The sequence below is a fragment of the Centropristis striata genome, chromosome 22, assembly GCF_030273125.1.
Source record: "Centropristis striata isolate RG_2023a ecotype Rhode Island chromosome 22, C.striata_1.0, whole genome shotgun sequence".
Lineage (NCBI taxonomy): Eukaryota > Metazoa > Chordata > Actinopteri > Perciformes > Serranidae > Centropristis > Centropristis striata.
In genome coordinates, this window is record NC_081538.1 from 9,031,906 (window position 1) to 9,047,072 (window position 15,167).

The 15,167-nt window shown below is 39.8% G+C and overlaps 1 protein-coding gene across 5 annotated transcripts in view; it reads right to left on the reverse strand.

Annotated features, from left to right (window-relative positions):
• Positions 1-1,001: 1,001 nt before the first annotated feature.
• The window catches only part of nrcama (neuronal cell adhesion molecule a), a 73,374-nt gene continuing 59,208 nt past the window's right edge, over positions 1,002-15,167 (reverse strand). For 2 of the 5 annotated variants that reach the window (XM_059326116.1, XM_059326114.1), the window contains 10 exons: positions 13,283-13,490; positions 12,534-12,656; positions 12,216-12,392; positions 12,011-12,043; positions 11,398-11,463; positions 9,155-9,277; positions 8,863-9,018; positions 8,302-8,433; positions 8,123-8,201; positions 1,002-4,926 (listed from right to left, as the gene is read on the reverse strand). In XM_059326116.1, the coding sequence (XP_059182099.1) occupies positions 4,692-4,926; positions 8,123-8,201; positions 8,302-8,433; positions 8,863-9,018; positions 9,155-9,277; positions 11,398-11,463; positions 12,011-12,043; positions 12,216-12,392; positions 12,534-12,656; positions 13,283-13,490 (1,332 nt within the window). In that variant the 3' untranslated portion in view covers positions 1,002-4,691. The remainder of the gene's footprint in view (positions 4,927-8,122; positions 8,202-8,301; positions 8,434-8,862; positions 9,019-9,154; positions 9,278-11,397; positions 11,464-12,010; positions 12,044-12,215; positions 12,393-12,533; positions 12,657-13,282; positions 13,491-15,167) is intronic. The other 3 variants (XM_059326117.1, XM_059326118.1, XM_059326115.1) reach the window with 2 other exon arrangements.

Sequence of the window (15,167 nt, forward strand, 5' to 3'; positions counted from 1 at the left end):
GAGGAATGTTGGGACATTTATTCTGGTCTCTCCCAAAAACAACAACTGTGGAGTAAATTTTTATGATTTATTGCTAATCTACTCTCTACCACTTTTTAAAAAATAATTATTTGATGTCAAAATCTTTATTCACAATTCTATTTGGTTCATGTGTATGAAATTTAATATTCATACATCCAAATTCTTTCATAAAAAGTAAACCTTTCCAGAGCTCAATATTCATAGACAATAATACATCAATAAAGTGCATATAAAAAGCATTAATATGATTTAATCAGCTACAGTGTGACTGTTTTGGATAAAGAGGGTTGAAGAAAAGATTATAGGCAGAACAGTCCACCTTCTCACTTTAACGTACATAATATACATTTGTATTTGTTTTTTTATAGCATTCAAAGTTACATTCTATATTTGAAAATCTTATTTCAATGACTGCACATACTGTATGAGCATATGACAAATCAACCCTTTGAATTTTGAATCCTTAAACTTGCATCTTAGAAGTTAGCCGGTATATCTTTGATCTTCTGTTTGGAAATAAACCATATAGAAAAACTAAGATAAAGCTTTTCCAGTATGAGAATAAAAAAAGAGATGCCACGTGAACATACACCAGATGTATGTTAATCCTCAAAGGCTTAACTTCATCTTTCTGGGGTTGTTTGACAGATAAGAACTCTCATTGTCATACACTAGGTGGAGCTACACACACACTTTGTATGTTGCACAGCATGCATGACCACAAAAAAATAAATAAAACAACTGATTTGAAATCCTGAAACCAACATTTATTTCATTTTTTTAAACTTCATTTAAAATACAAAATATTTTGCAATATTATATTGTAGAGTAAACCATTTCGACAGCCTTTCATGCTTCTCATGTAGCTTCAACATTAACCAGAATGTCATATTATATCATATCATATACTGTATATCCTACTGTATGTTCACTAGAACATTGTTTCCAGGGTATTCACTCTCCAATGTGCCAGTCCGCTGATGCATCCATGCCGGCCATCCTTCTCTATGCTCCAAATGACAGTTTTTTGTTTTTTTTAGGTGCACACTTTTAAAAAGGACGTGTCAGTTTCATCTGGAGCTTTGGGACGACGTGATGTCGTCCTCAACTAGATGTTTGAAATGACACATCCTGTTAAAGTGTGTTCCATTTTATAAAAAATACAGAAAAGGTGCATGAACTGTCGGAGACAGAAACAATACAGGTGTCACAAGAGCTCAGTCACAAGTTAAATAATCTCCTTTGATACCTGATAGGCTAAACATTTGAGCGAGCAAATTCACCTGACAAGTTCAAAAAGGAAAAAAAAAATGAAAGAAAAGAAATTTCACAGCAAATGAAAGTGTGAAAACTGTAAATAGTCTCATCTCACACAACGCCCCTCTTACCTATAATGTAGCGGGGCTTTTTGAGGTCAAGCTCTCACCTCAGACCTCAACGCTCTCAAGTCAAGCCGTTATTTACAAAACACAACAAAAATATCTACACGTGGAAAGCTGACACATCGCAAAACCTAAAAACTTGATGCAAGTTATGATAAACATAAGACGTGGAGAAAGAAAACCTTGTATCTCCTCTTGAAAATTATAGTTATCCATGGAAAAGCGATATTATACATCACACACGCTGTAACACAGTAGCATGCATGTGCTGCACACACACACACACACACACACACACACACACGCACACACGCACACACACACACGCACACACACATTCGCACACAAGCTTCATTCATTTACAGGAATAGAAAACTCACTGAGTGCTGCGCTCAGAACGTGACAACATACACAGATATAAGGTTAAATGCATAAACCAAAGTCACCAGTGTGTTTTACCATTTTGCAGTGAAACAAGCAATTTTTTCATTCACATAAACAGATACACTTGTTTCCACATTCAGTATCATGACGTCATTTTCCGCCCCCTTCATTTCTAAGTGCTACCAGTGACACTACAATATTCGCCTGCACCAGATGGTGAGTCTGGTTCCTGTTGGCAGTTACCTGTGAGTAGGTTGGCAGTAGTTTGTTGCTGCTGCAGCAGCGGCTCCTCCTCCAGGTGAATGTGTTCGGAGGAGAATTTTTGAAATGAAGACATGTTCTTGCTCTGACCTCAGGTTTCCTACACGTTTACTTCAATTCTTAGCTGGATGGTGTGATGTGGCGGTCTGTTCGGGCTGATGATAAGTGGGTGTATGATTGTCAACAAGGCCAAAACAATCTACAGCTGAAAAATATTCCTCGCCACTATAACCAGTGTCCAACTGTGAAACAGGTCATTTTCTAAATCCATTTTTAAAGTAGTTTTCAGCCCTGTGTAGGAACCCTGGACCCCAGAATAACACTCAAATACCCCTTTTTCATCAAATTAGCTCTGGTTCTTGAACCAGATTTATTCATGATCCTTGGAACCTTAAGCTGTGGACACACTACACAACTCTCTCGCGAGGGCGACAGTTTAAAGGATAAACAAACACACCAGTTGGTGGCAGTAAATGCACCAATTTGTTGTTTGCCAACAACCAATGAAAAACATGGACGACAATCAGCTGTTGTCTGTGCATCTAACTGCTTGGAAAAACCATCAAGAAGAAAAAATGGCCTTGTGTTATGATAACCATCGTTGTTTTGATATTCCTGCTACTCCCTGTCGTCTTTTGATGCTATTTCCCGTGTCGCAGCCTCTCTTTTTCATTGGCTGTTGGCAACACATTAACAGTTGGGTTGCGTCCAGATTCTGCTCAAGAAATTCGAACATGTTTGATTGACTGTGACTGAGGTCTGGTCTATTCCCCTTTTTGTGCCAACTGGCCAACTGTCCCCAACTAGTGCTGACTAATGCAGACTTTTCCCAACTGGTAATCATGGGTATAATCTGGCAAAAGTCTTGTAGTGTGTCCTCAGCTTTAGTCTGATCTAGCAAACTAGCCCACTAGTTTTAGGGGAACCACTGTAATAAAGGATGTCATCAACAGACGGCCTTGCACAATGCAAGTAAATAGTAGCTGGATGATGATCAAATTGAACCAGATGGAAACCAACATTTCGGGATCTGCAACTTTTGGTTGAAACGCTCAAAATGGTTTAAAGTTACCAGCATGGAGCCATGTGTGTTGAAAAAGGGGTAGAAGAGACTAATTTAAAGTTATTAAGCCCAAATGGATGTTTAACAAACTGTTTAAAGACTTGGTGATGACATAGCTCAAAATAAAAGGGCCTTGGTTTGAACATCCCCTTAGGAACACATTCTGAAAGAGAGCTTAATTTTCCAAGTTTTTCTTTTGAATATTATGCAAAGTATTGATGGACTCCTAAGAACTGCCCTGATCCCAGGTGTGTCCTGTGTATGAAGAGGGATGTAACTCTATGGATCTAAGTCACTGTTCTCTACGAAGGCACTAGAAACCGTGCTGAGAGGTTCTTGATCATCGAAATCAAAACGTCCAGGAACTAAAGTGTGTACCACTTAACCCTGTACAGGTGCATTTATTGTATGTAACTGCATCTTCTCTCTTTTTCTGCCATTACATAGGTTGAAATGCTATTGGAGACAATGTTGGGGTGGCGGTTAGTTCTGACACAGTGGTCATGATTCGGGGGTGGAAGCACTTGACAATGACACTGGATCGATCACAGCTTCGCTTGTGTTCAGGTAGTGCTCAGTAGCAAGAAGCATAGGCTTGGTGTGGAGGAACTGGTCGGGAGAGCAAAAAATAAAATAAAATGCAAGCAAAGAACAAGCTTAAGAAAACATGAGGCTAGAAACAGGCTGATTGGATCAAGTGTGGGAGTTCTGCTTGGCTGGCTGGTGACCGAACGCTGAGTTTAAAGTGTTCCTAGCCACAAAGACTACAAATGGACAACCCCGACCTTGAAATATAGCTTTCTTCTTATTCTATTACATATGTACAAACAGTTCATCCGTCTCAAAAAGACATATGCTAGCTTCTACTTTGAGTCACACATTTCGCAGCAGTATCCACAAACACCCTGCCGCCATTTTTTCCTCTATATATCTTACGCCATTTAACACTGACTGAAAGAAAAACTGACAACAAAAGGAATACCCAGTCGCTATAGGCGTGCACCATATACAGTCTCAACACGCAGCTCACCTCTGAGGTGGTACAATGCTTAATAGGATCATGACTTACTCCATGCACATGTTTAGGAATGGGATTCAATGCATATTTGCCTGCCTGCGGTCATGTAGTGTACTTTGATAAAATATATATTTGGATACGTCATGTTTTGTATGGTTGCAAAGGAGATCAAATGGCACTAACACACACACTGGTACATTCCTTCTGCTTTTCTATATTGCTTCCTCTCTTCTTCCCTCTTCTCGGAGTCCTCACATCCCTCTTTTCACACCTTCCTTCAATGCTTATGGGGGATGTGGTGTCTTTGCCGTGTTGGGTGTGTGTGCATCAGAGGAGGTCACAGTGTGACAGGGGCTGGCGGGTGTGGAGATGAGGGCGTGTCAGCAGTCTTGGTGACAGGGAGCCATGGCGAGGCGCCACCGGAGTGACAGCCGCCATGGTCGAAGAAGGTGTCCACAACGACTGTCACCTTAGCAACTGTCACCACCAGATGTGGTCACATTTGCCAGGGTGACAAGGAGTGGCCGTAGCAACCGTTGCAGCCGGGGCCGCGACTCCTTCGTTAGACAAACGAGTTCATGGCGTTGACGGGCGACGGGGCCTCAGAACTCTCGTTGCCTTCGTGCGTGTCTTTCTCTTTCTTGCCGCTGTACTGGCCGATGAAGGAGCCGTCCTCGTTGAACTGTCCGTCCCCGCCCTCCCCGTAGTCCACCAGGCTGTCGTCACTCTCGTCGCGACGCACCGTCCCATTGGACGGCGTCCGGCTGCCCTTCAGCGGCTTGTGGTCCTCTGTGTCACTATGCACGTGGGAAAAGGTTGGAGGGAAGGTTAGGAGATGGTACTTTTTGTTTGTCTAACTTTTTTTTCCTGCAGTGGTCAGAAACCCTGATGTCACGCAGAGGACAGGCTATTATCCAAGCAGTAGCATTTAACATGAGTCATCTGGCTTTTCCACTGCACAAATTCCACATACAGGCTACTAATAGGACAGAATATATATTGCTGTTGTGTTGTGTACACACAGTTTGGTAACAATGGGACGGCTGAAACATTGCACTTCATGGTGCTTGTACAGTGGAGCAGCTCAGCTACATCTATAGTATTTCATAGTATTATGTATAGTGTTAGTGCTTTTTAAAGTCTGGGTGCTGTTAAGATTAAGGGTTGGTGACCACCACTAAAGAGGATTTTGCAAATGCGTGCTGTTCAGTCTCTTGCAGTACTTTCCCATAATGTACCATTTCAGGAATGAAATCAACCAATATGCTTTCACTTTACATGCAATCATCAAAAATGCACTTTTATTTTAATTTTCATGTCTGTTTTCCCCCAGGGTAATGTTTTCATTTGGTCGACATTTCCTATCTTTGCTGTGCAAGCTCTACAGTCTGAATCTAGTGCATGTTAAGTCTATTTTCAATGAAGCCTGTTACTTTGTATGTAAGTGTCAATAAGTAAGAAGTGTATTGGGGGCCATATTCCAAGAAAAAACATCCCAAAAATTACATAATTCCAAAATTATAGTTGTAAATTTACAAGAAAAAAACACATGCAAATCCTTTTATATGTCATTGTGTTGGAGTTTCTGATGCACAAAAGCTGTAATCTGATCCAAATTAGTATGTTGTTTCCTTCTCATAATGCAGTGGCAGCGTGTGACATTTCACATAAGGAAACATGTGAAATTCATGTGGTATTTCTGTAAGAGGAACCCAAAAAGGGGTTAGGGTTTCCCTTCTTTCTTTCTGATTTAGGATTCTTTCTCTTAAAGTTCTCTTTTTTTATCTCAGAGAATTTCTGTTTTTTTACAAGCAGATTTGCCTTTTTTTTCCTTGTAAATTTTAGACTAATCTTTAGACTCCAATCTTTTTCTCAGAATATTACTTCCGCCCCAGGTCGGATTGTTATTCTTATATTTACAATGTAGCTCATACACCATTGCAATTAAAGCTTAACACATTTGTATAAAAAGTGTAAAGAAGAGAGCTAGGTAAGTAGGAGCAGTACTTTTTAAACTAAGTGTTAATGTTGTAACCGTGGTTATGGTGTTGACTATGTCAGTGAATATGATGACATAGTGAACCTTTCTTGCTTCTAGTTTAAGTCAGGGACAGAGCTTTAAAGGGGGTTTATAGAATTGCATGCTTTTACCGCATCTCGTCTTACCTCTCCATCGACCTAAACCCGCGGAAACAAAGATAAGAATGGAAGGACACATGAAAAGATATTCATGGGCCACAGTGAGCTTCTATTCCTTCACGTACAGACAAGACAGAAGCATGCATATGAAACATTTAAAGCACAATGACATTCATGTTCAGTTACATATGCTACATTTCACTACTACTACTTTGTTTCCAAGTTAAGGCCGTAAGTCATAAAATCCTCAATTTTGAGAGAAAAATGTGTCCAGTTGATGAAGAAACCAAACCTATGTCACCAGATTGGAATTTGTGTTAAACTTGTTCTGAGAGCAGTTGGTGTACAGTGGACATTTTTTGCATTGTACAAAGCAGGGCTCAAGACTAACAGCATCCTGTTGTCCCAGGGATAACAGATAATGTGTTTGGGACAAACAGATCCCCAAGATGCCTCTGGGATGAACAGGGTCTTGTATGTACTATATGTATGTACTGTATGTATGAATGTATGAAATCGCTTGGCAAAGGACAAACTGATGTGGGAATCCTGTGGGTCATGGGATTTCCGTGAGAGTCCAGCAAGATGGAAGTCAATTTTACCATTTATCATGGGACTGGGACAGGACAGGAAAAAAGTCAATAGTAGGTAGTAGGTAGGACAGGAATAATAGCAAAAGGTCAGTTTTTAAAACAAAGAAATATATGCTCCAGCCAGGTATCTAAGAGCTGGTCAACATTGGAGAAGGTGAAGGTATGTTGGGCTTTAGCACAGGAGCTGGATGGGACACGAGTCATTCCTCTGGGATTGGGAAAGGAATTTTTGTTTTTTTCGGGCTTGTAACTGGAGAGTCGCCGGTTCGAATCCCGGTACTGACAGGTCTAGGACTGAAGTGCCCTTGAGCAAGGCACCTAACCCCCCTGCACAGCTCCCCGGGTGCAGTAATGTGCTGCTAAAGTAATCTTCTTCTTCTCTTGTCTTGAGAAAGTCTAAAGACTAGGAACAAGAAGCATTAAACAGTAGCCATGTTTCCATCAACGAATTCCAATGCAAATTTTGAAAATTTGCATGAGAAAAACCAAAGTTCAAAAACTTTCGGAAATGCGCATAAAAGTTTTTACGCTCGCCTGAGGTGCTTTGTCTTTTTCGAAAAAATAGTTAATGCGCTAAACTGGAGATGGAAACAAAATAAATAAATTAATACGTTCACTCATGACTGATTACTAGCTGACATCAAAGAACAATTATAAGTTGCCCAGTTGAATCCAATTCCTGAAGACATATTTTCTCTTTTGGTTGTTGTCCGATTAGCAACTTCTTTTTTATTATTTTTTCTCTCTTGTGCGATCTCTTCTACTGTTTACTGACAGATTAGCCTACAGCAATACATTACAATGCCATCTTCTGACCAAAGTACGTTTATGCAGCTTTGTTTATTCGCTCTAAACCAGTTGATGAAAACGTTCCAAATTCACATTTTCTTAAATGCAAGATTTTAGATTTCCACTTTAAAATTTGGTAAGACTTTAATGGAAACAAGGCAACAGAACTGCAGTTTGAAGTGAATAATTTGTCTTTGGACAGTGATGAAAAAAGTTAGTCAGGAGCCCTGGTACAAAGACTTTGTTGATTAATGTCAGTGTGAGTTTTTCGGAAGAACCAACAAATAGAAGTGCTGTTTTTTTCCTCTATGGAGTGTTTGGTAATGGAGTCTGGTGGGGATAGTGTCTCTGCAGTCTGGTCAAATGTTCTACATAAACATTCAAGTCAGGACACAACGAATGAAAAAAGAAAAGAAATCTCATACACTTAATGTATGTTATGGTCCTATTTTTTTTCTTTTCCATCTCTCACCTGTACTCTCCAAATGTCCCATCATCCTCCTTCATAGGCTGGATCTCTGGGTCTTGGTGAGCATCTTCTTTCTCTTTCACTTAAGATTAAACACATGTTTATTTAATTTTTTTTTCATTCCAATCCGTCTGTGTGAATACGCTTGAAGTTATAGTATATACTGAGAAGGCGTGCGCTACCTGGATATTTGCCTCCCTTGTTCCTCTTGATAAAGCACACTATAAGGAGGACCAGGATGAGGAGAGCGATGGCACACATCAGTCCAATAAACCAGCCCTGGGTGGCGATGTCTACCTGCCGGCTGGGTACAGCTGGACACAAACACAGAGAGAAACCATCAATAAGCACAACTGTTGATCCAGGCTGATAAAACAGCAATATCTTGTCTTCTTCATGCCGGGCAACACTGAGGTTAAACAGAGGCTGTAAACACAAATGGAATTAAAAAAAAAGGGTTAATATGCAATGATTGTTTAGACACTAATGACAAAAAGAACCCACAACAGTAAAATAATGGACTTTCTTAGTGATGACTGTCAGTGACATGCATCAGACCGACTTGATGGCGACTTCCGACATGCTTGAACACTAACGAAGACACACACAGTACCGTACATCCACATCTGAATGTAGCATTGTATCTCTAATAATGGGACAGTGTTTTAACAGAAAACAGGATGGGGAAAAACGAGACAAATAATAAACAGGACGACGGTCTATCCTGAGGCATGCTGCCTCACCTGGCACCAAAACCAGCACCTCGTCTGTGCTGTGGACCGTCGGGTCTGCCGGGTCTCTAGCGACCACACGGACCTTATAGGACGTCCCCGGCTTTAAACCTTTTATCATATGCCAGTGTGAACCGTTTACCAACTCCTTTTTCCAGTCCTCTTTACCTGGAATTGGTGAAGCGGATGGAGAGGAATTAGACTGAGGGAAGAATCATCATGATCAATTCTGATGTCTGGATTGATCGAGCCAATCAATGCATGCACTTTTCGAGATGACTGCAAATACAAAGCGGAGCCTTACTGTTCTCTACAATATATTCCACATAAACATTCTTATGGTGTCCAAAGTAATCCCAACTGATCACTGCACCGTCCTCCGACATGGACGTGTTAACTTTGCCGAACGCCGGGCCTACAGGCGGCGCTGGGCACATGAGAGAAAGAACAAATCAAGAGGTTTTAAATCCAAAATGGACCAATTGTACAATGTCCTTAATATGAAATAAAACCTTTTAAATACTGCTATGGAGCACCAACAACTTCTCCAACCTAAACAACAGAATAGGTCGTGTGTCAGTACCACCCATTTCGACACATATGTACGTATCGCGGCTCGCAGTACAGTTTAGCCTTCTAAAAATAGCACACACGTCATTATGCGTACAGATATGGTCTGCGGTTGTAAAAAAGGCTGCATTTTCTGTGAACTTAGGTTTAGGGCAAAATAATTCCTGGTAAGGCATTATAAAAGACAGTTTAAACAGTAAACAAATGTATGTAAATGTCGGAAGTGAAGTAGTTACAAGGTTGACATGACTAACCTAGTAAAACAAACGTTGCATTAAAACATGATTCACGTTACTTATGTAAGCAACACAAGTTAAAAATCTTTTTTCTTTTCCTCCGTTTTAACTTCGCTGGCAGTGGACACATTGTAGCTGACTGCGTAATATGCAAATTTAGCTCGTTTTTCGCTGCCTGTACACACGACCTATATTGTTGTTTTTGAGGGGAGAACAGACTGGGAGCACAGGAGTGAGTAGAAATAACATTAAGAAATAAACACCAGATGCCAGTTTAGGATAAAGCTGGTGCCTACAAATTATAATAATTAGGTAAGATCTCATTAGAAACTATTACCATTTCATTATTCTCAAAAAAATCTTAACTCTTAAAATTCTATTTAAGTCTCTATATAAAATAGAAAGCATCACAATTTGTATATGACAAGAGCTTTGAGAGCAGTTTCATCCTGCCACAAAATAGAAACAGGTCAGTATATAGTATATAGTTGCAAAAAAATGGCCATCTCAGTTAGGACTTATTATTTCTCCTAAAACCAGACCAACAAAAGTACCAGTTAGGTGAGAAATGAGCTTCACTCAACTTTCCAAAATTTACCAAATTTGCTTTTTCTACACTGTAAAACAGGACAGCTCCGTTTAGTTAAGTCCACTTACTTACTACTTACTGTTATTAATTGTGTGAGCAGTGTTCTCAGTTGTCTTCAAAAGGAGGTATGTACTGCACAGAAATCATTTCTTGTTAATGTACTAAAATTAGTATTCTGGCTTGGGTATCTTATTCACAAACTCTTGTCTTGTTCTTGTAGGACACGAACCAAAACAAAAGAACAGCTGTCCTACTTGGTCTTCCATGCTACCTTGCAGAAGATTCCTCTGTCATAATCAGGATGTGTGATGTAAGACACCGTATTTACACATTTTATATTACATTGTTTTGTTTTAACATTTTTTATTTTCATAAGTGGTAAGGGGTAATTTTTTACAAATAAAATAGTAAATGAGTGAAAAATTTATGAAATGTGCCCTTAATTTAAATTGAAAATGTAATGAAACCTAAAATGCAGTAACTTAACCAATATGTAATAAAATATCCAGACTTATATTGTATATTGTTTTTAAATAATGTAATGTTAACTTATCACATTAGGCTACTTTTTAAAATAGCTTAGTATGTAGTATAGTATATCAGAGAAGGGTTTGCTGGGATGATAAAGTAGTAGGCTACATCCTAGATTTATTTTTTTTGACCACATGTTATATGCTAGTTCAGAGGTGTGTCCCGGAGTTTCTGTCCATCTGCATGTAGCTGTATGATGCATAGTCTATTATAATCATTCTTTCATTTCAAATGCAATGTATATAACATTTAATTCTTATTCATTATGATTATATTTTGTTTCAACTAATGGTATCAAGTTAAGATTACAAGTGATTAAAAGTTAAGTCAACTTTGACAACTTAAAAAACAACATTGTGACAACTAGAACAGTGTAGTATAATCAACCTTCTGAACTTTATTTTCAGAGTTGAAACAAAGGTAATCTTAAGTTGAGTTAACTTGCAGTTTTAAGGCAGCAGGTGAACCTTCATTTGCAAGTTGAACTGACCTGAAATGTCTTACAGTGTATTAACAAAATTAATGTTAAAACTTTTGGCTGAGATGCACCATTTTTTTGCAAAGCAGAGAACATGTGCAGACATTTGGGCAGGTAGAATGGGGTTCAGGGAGTATTTGTACCCTTGTGTACTGGGGGATGCGGAGACTGAGTGATGGGGGAGGTTGGGTGAGGGGGCTCTGTAGGGCCTGAAAGAACATGGAAAAGAGTGAGACAACACGCATACACAGCACAGTCGACAGCATACAGTGAAACTGCAGAGAAACTGACATGCTGGGGAGAAGTAAAGCACCTGGTTCAGCATCAAATTAAACTTGGAATCACAGCACTGCAGCATGCATATTAATGAACTGAAATCTAGTTACTTATATCCATCAGTTTATAGCATTAGCGGGGTATATCGTGTGTTAGTGCTTGACTGAAACATTCACAAGCATCATGCATGAGGCTTCGAATGAAAACGTGTTCATTGGAAGAGGGCAGCTAATTCTAAAAAACATCCAGTCATTTAACCTATGGTGCAAGCTATTCTCTCAGAACAGGACACAAACGGGGTTTGCTTGCAAAAGACATGGAAGTCTGTCACTTATTTACTTTGACATTTTGAGACATGCCAACTTAGTAACATGCAGGGATAATTAAAACAAAAAGAAATCTACTATAAACTGCTTTTCTGTGTCTATTACTGATATTATGAATAACATGCAGGGGCTTCCAGTGGCAAACTTGCGTTACCTTTGCCCGTCTCTACAGTGGGCTGAGTACGAGCTTCAGAAGGAGGAGAAAAGAGAAAGAGATAGAGAAGATATAAGGTGTGGAATGCAGTAGGACCTAATGGTTGCACTCTTTAATCTGTTCAAATGCCACCGAATTTGACCTTTTCCTTCTTGTGCGCTTGTTATTTGCTATCGATGACGATGAAGGCTGAAATATAACTCACTTGTGTCCATGACAGTGAGGGCCTCCTCTGTGATGATGGGGCCCGAGCCCTTGATTGTCTTTGCACTCAAGTAAAACTTGTAGAGCATGCTGGAGTTCAGGTTGCCCAGAGTAATGGTGGTCTCGTTGGCAAGGAAGGTCATGACCTTGACGGGTCCCAGTTCATTGGTGGTGTTGACTGCAGAGACAGTGAGTTAAATGAGGACGTTTGAGGAGAAAGTGTTGAATTTGGGAATGCACAACATGGTTTTTCCTTTGCACAGCTGAAAATACTCATAATACGGTGTAGAAAATGAACAGTGTGTCAGGCAGCTGGTACCTGGTTGGTATTTCAGTGTGTATCCAGCAAGGCGTCCATTGTTGCTTAATGGTGGGCCCCATTCCAGAGTGAGAGAGTCCAGACTAGGTTTTACGACATTCAGAAAGGAAGGAGGCCCTGGGACTGAAAACAGAACCACAGTTAGGGTCTGGACCTTCCACAGGACCACTGATATACAACATAGGAACAATACATGATGGTTGTGGAGCTCAACATGGAGCCGCAGGACTGTGAGGGTGTAACTAGATGGTAGCTTGGGACCTCCAGGAGCTTTCTAGTGCATTACAAGGAGGTTGCTATGGGGTTCCCTGTGGCTGCTAGGGTGTAGCTACAGGTTTACTAGGTTGTTCTGGATGTTTTCTAGGGCCTTACCTATCCCAGCAACCCTCCAGACTGTCATTAGGGGTTTCTGTGGGAATTCTGTGTGGCTTTGGGTGAGAAGTAGTACTAGTAGTGCTTTTTGTAGAAACAGTTATATTAGTTGGTAGGTATCAAATGGCAGAAACAACACAAAAAGAGGTTGTAATGTTTTTAAAGCCTGGTTTAGTTGGTTGGTGGCCCAATTTATATTTAGAGGTAGTTCCCAACATGACGTAAGACAAACCCTCTTCACCCTTTCCCACTCTTTATAATAAAAATAACTTTATTGGATGATTAGTCCGGCATGAAGAAGAAAAAAAAATGAAGATAACAGACTTTCAAGATAAAAATAACATTTTTACATCAACAACCGTGTCAGCCATACACACCTCCCTCAGGTGTCTCAAACTTCTTGCTTTGGCTAGGAGGTCCTAGTCCTTTGTTGTTCAGGACCCTGATGGTGAGGTTGTAGAGGCTGTAAGGCTGGAGGCCCGGCAGACGTCCCTCACTACGATTCCCACTGAACGTCAGAACCTGCTCCTGCTGCTCTGTGTCCTCCTCTGTCTCATGCAACCCACGCTCACGTCGGTAGTACACCTAGAGAAAACACACCAGGAGTTAGTACTTATATTATAGAGTTTGATGTGCACTATAGTTCTGTCATTTACTCATAGTCTGTTTATCTATATCATTGATTCACATAGGATTCCTTTCTATTAAATGCTCCTAGTCGATGCGAGCCGACCTAGTGGGCTCACAGACAGACCAGGAGTCTTGATTTAACAAGTTTAATACACATATACAGCAGGATATCTGTGATTTAAACAGCTGTGTCACACAGCTACACAGATCTTTTTGCTTAACTTGACAGCAGTGGGGTTGCATAAAAGAACATGTTTGTGCTGCTCATGTCTCCCTCACAATGTGTTTGAAGACAGGAAAGCATTGCAAAGGTAGAAATAGGTCCAGTCAGTCACATACAGGCCTGTGTGTAGGGCCGCCCTCCAGCTGTCAGCCAAAAAACCTGACTTTAAAGAAATGTATAACCTGTTGTGTCAACTTTCAGGTAATATAACCAGAATAACTCATGACTTTAAAACATGGACCAAATAAATGAAACATCACATCAACTCATAATATAAAAAATATATATTCCAGGTCCCCAAATTCCAGCCAGGTCATAATTTAATCTTGAGAAATGTATATTTTCCAGATTCTCTATCCTTTGGAAGCACATGTTGAACTTATGCTGTGCAGATACTTATATAGGTCTGAGTTGTGCATTTTGAGATTAATTTGAGGTGTATCTTCACAGTTAAGCAGTGATGAGGGACTATAGAGTTTCATGTTTAGTAGTGATGTCCAGATGAAGCCCCATGAAGCCTTGGAGCTTTTCCAGTTGGTTAAAAAAAAGGTTCATTTCTCGAGGCTTCATGTGCTCACAAACCCCCCTGATGGTCAAAACCTTTATTGTCATTTCAACTGTTTGTGATGGCCTCTTGTCTGTCTGCAGCAGTGTCATCAGCATGAGAATAATCACTGCCAAGAACAATTTAATTTGACTTTGTGTGGTTCCTTCATTTAATCTTTTTTGATTAATTTATGGGTAATGGTAAAAGTCTATTAATGTAAAAAACAACGTGTCAGTATGATTTCAATCAATATTTGAAAAAATCCAATAGGACAGGAGATGTTTGTTAAAACTGTTTTAAGTGTTTTCCAAAGATTAGACAGTGGTTGTGTTTATGAATACTGGGGTGATGATGATGACTTTATACATTTTTATTAAGAAAGAATATTTTTGCCACTGTGATTGGACTCAATGTTGTGGGGATCCATATCACGTTTATATATACTATTCCCTGAACCAGCGAGGCTTCAAACCTCATCAATGACGTCAATCGCCCTTAAAGAAACAAGCCTCGATACACACTTCATGAAAGACTTCCTGGATTTCTCGACACACGCTCCAAAGCCTCTGCATACACTGCAAAAAAGCCAACTTGTATTTTTTGGCCTAAAACAGTGATTTAAGTTGGTAAAACTTGGAAATATAAATTATTGACATTGAGGGCAATTGTGTAAGTTAGCACAACAAAGAAAGCCAGTTGTATGCTCAAAAACAAGTTTGTGAGTTGTTGGTACTTATATTAAGGCACAATAGTTCTTCTAACTCTTATTTCTTTGTTGTGAAATGCGTGAAATCGGTTAAATTCGGACATTAGCGAAAGCTAGCGGCTAACTGATGCTAGCGGCACTACTTGTTACAGCTAC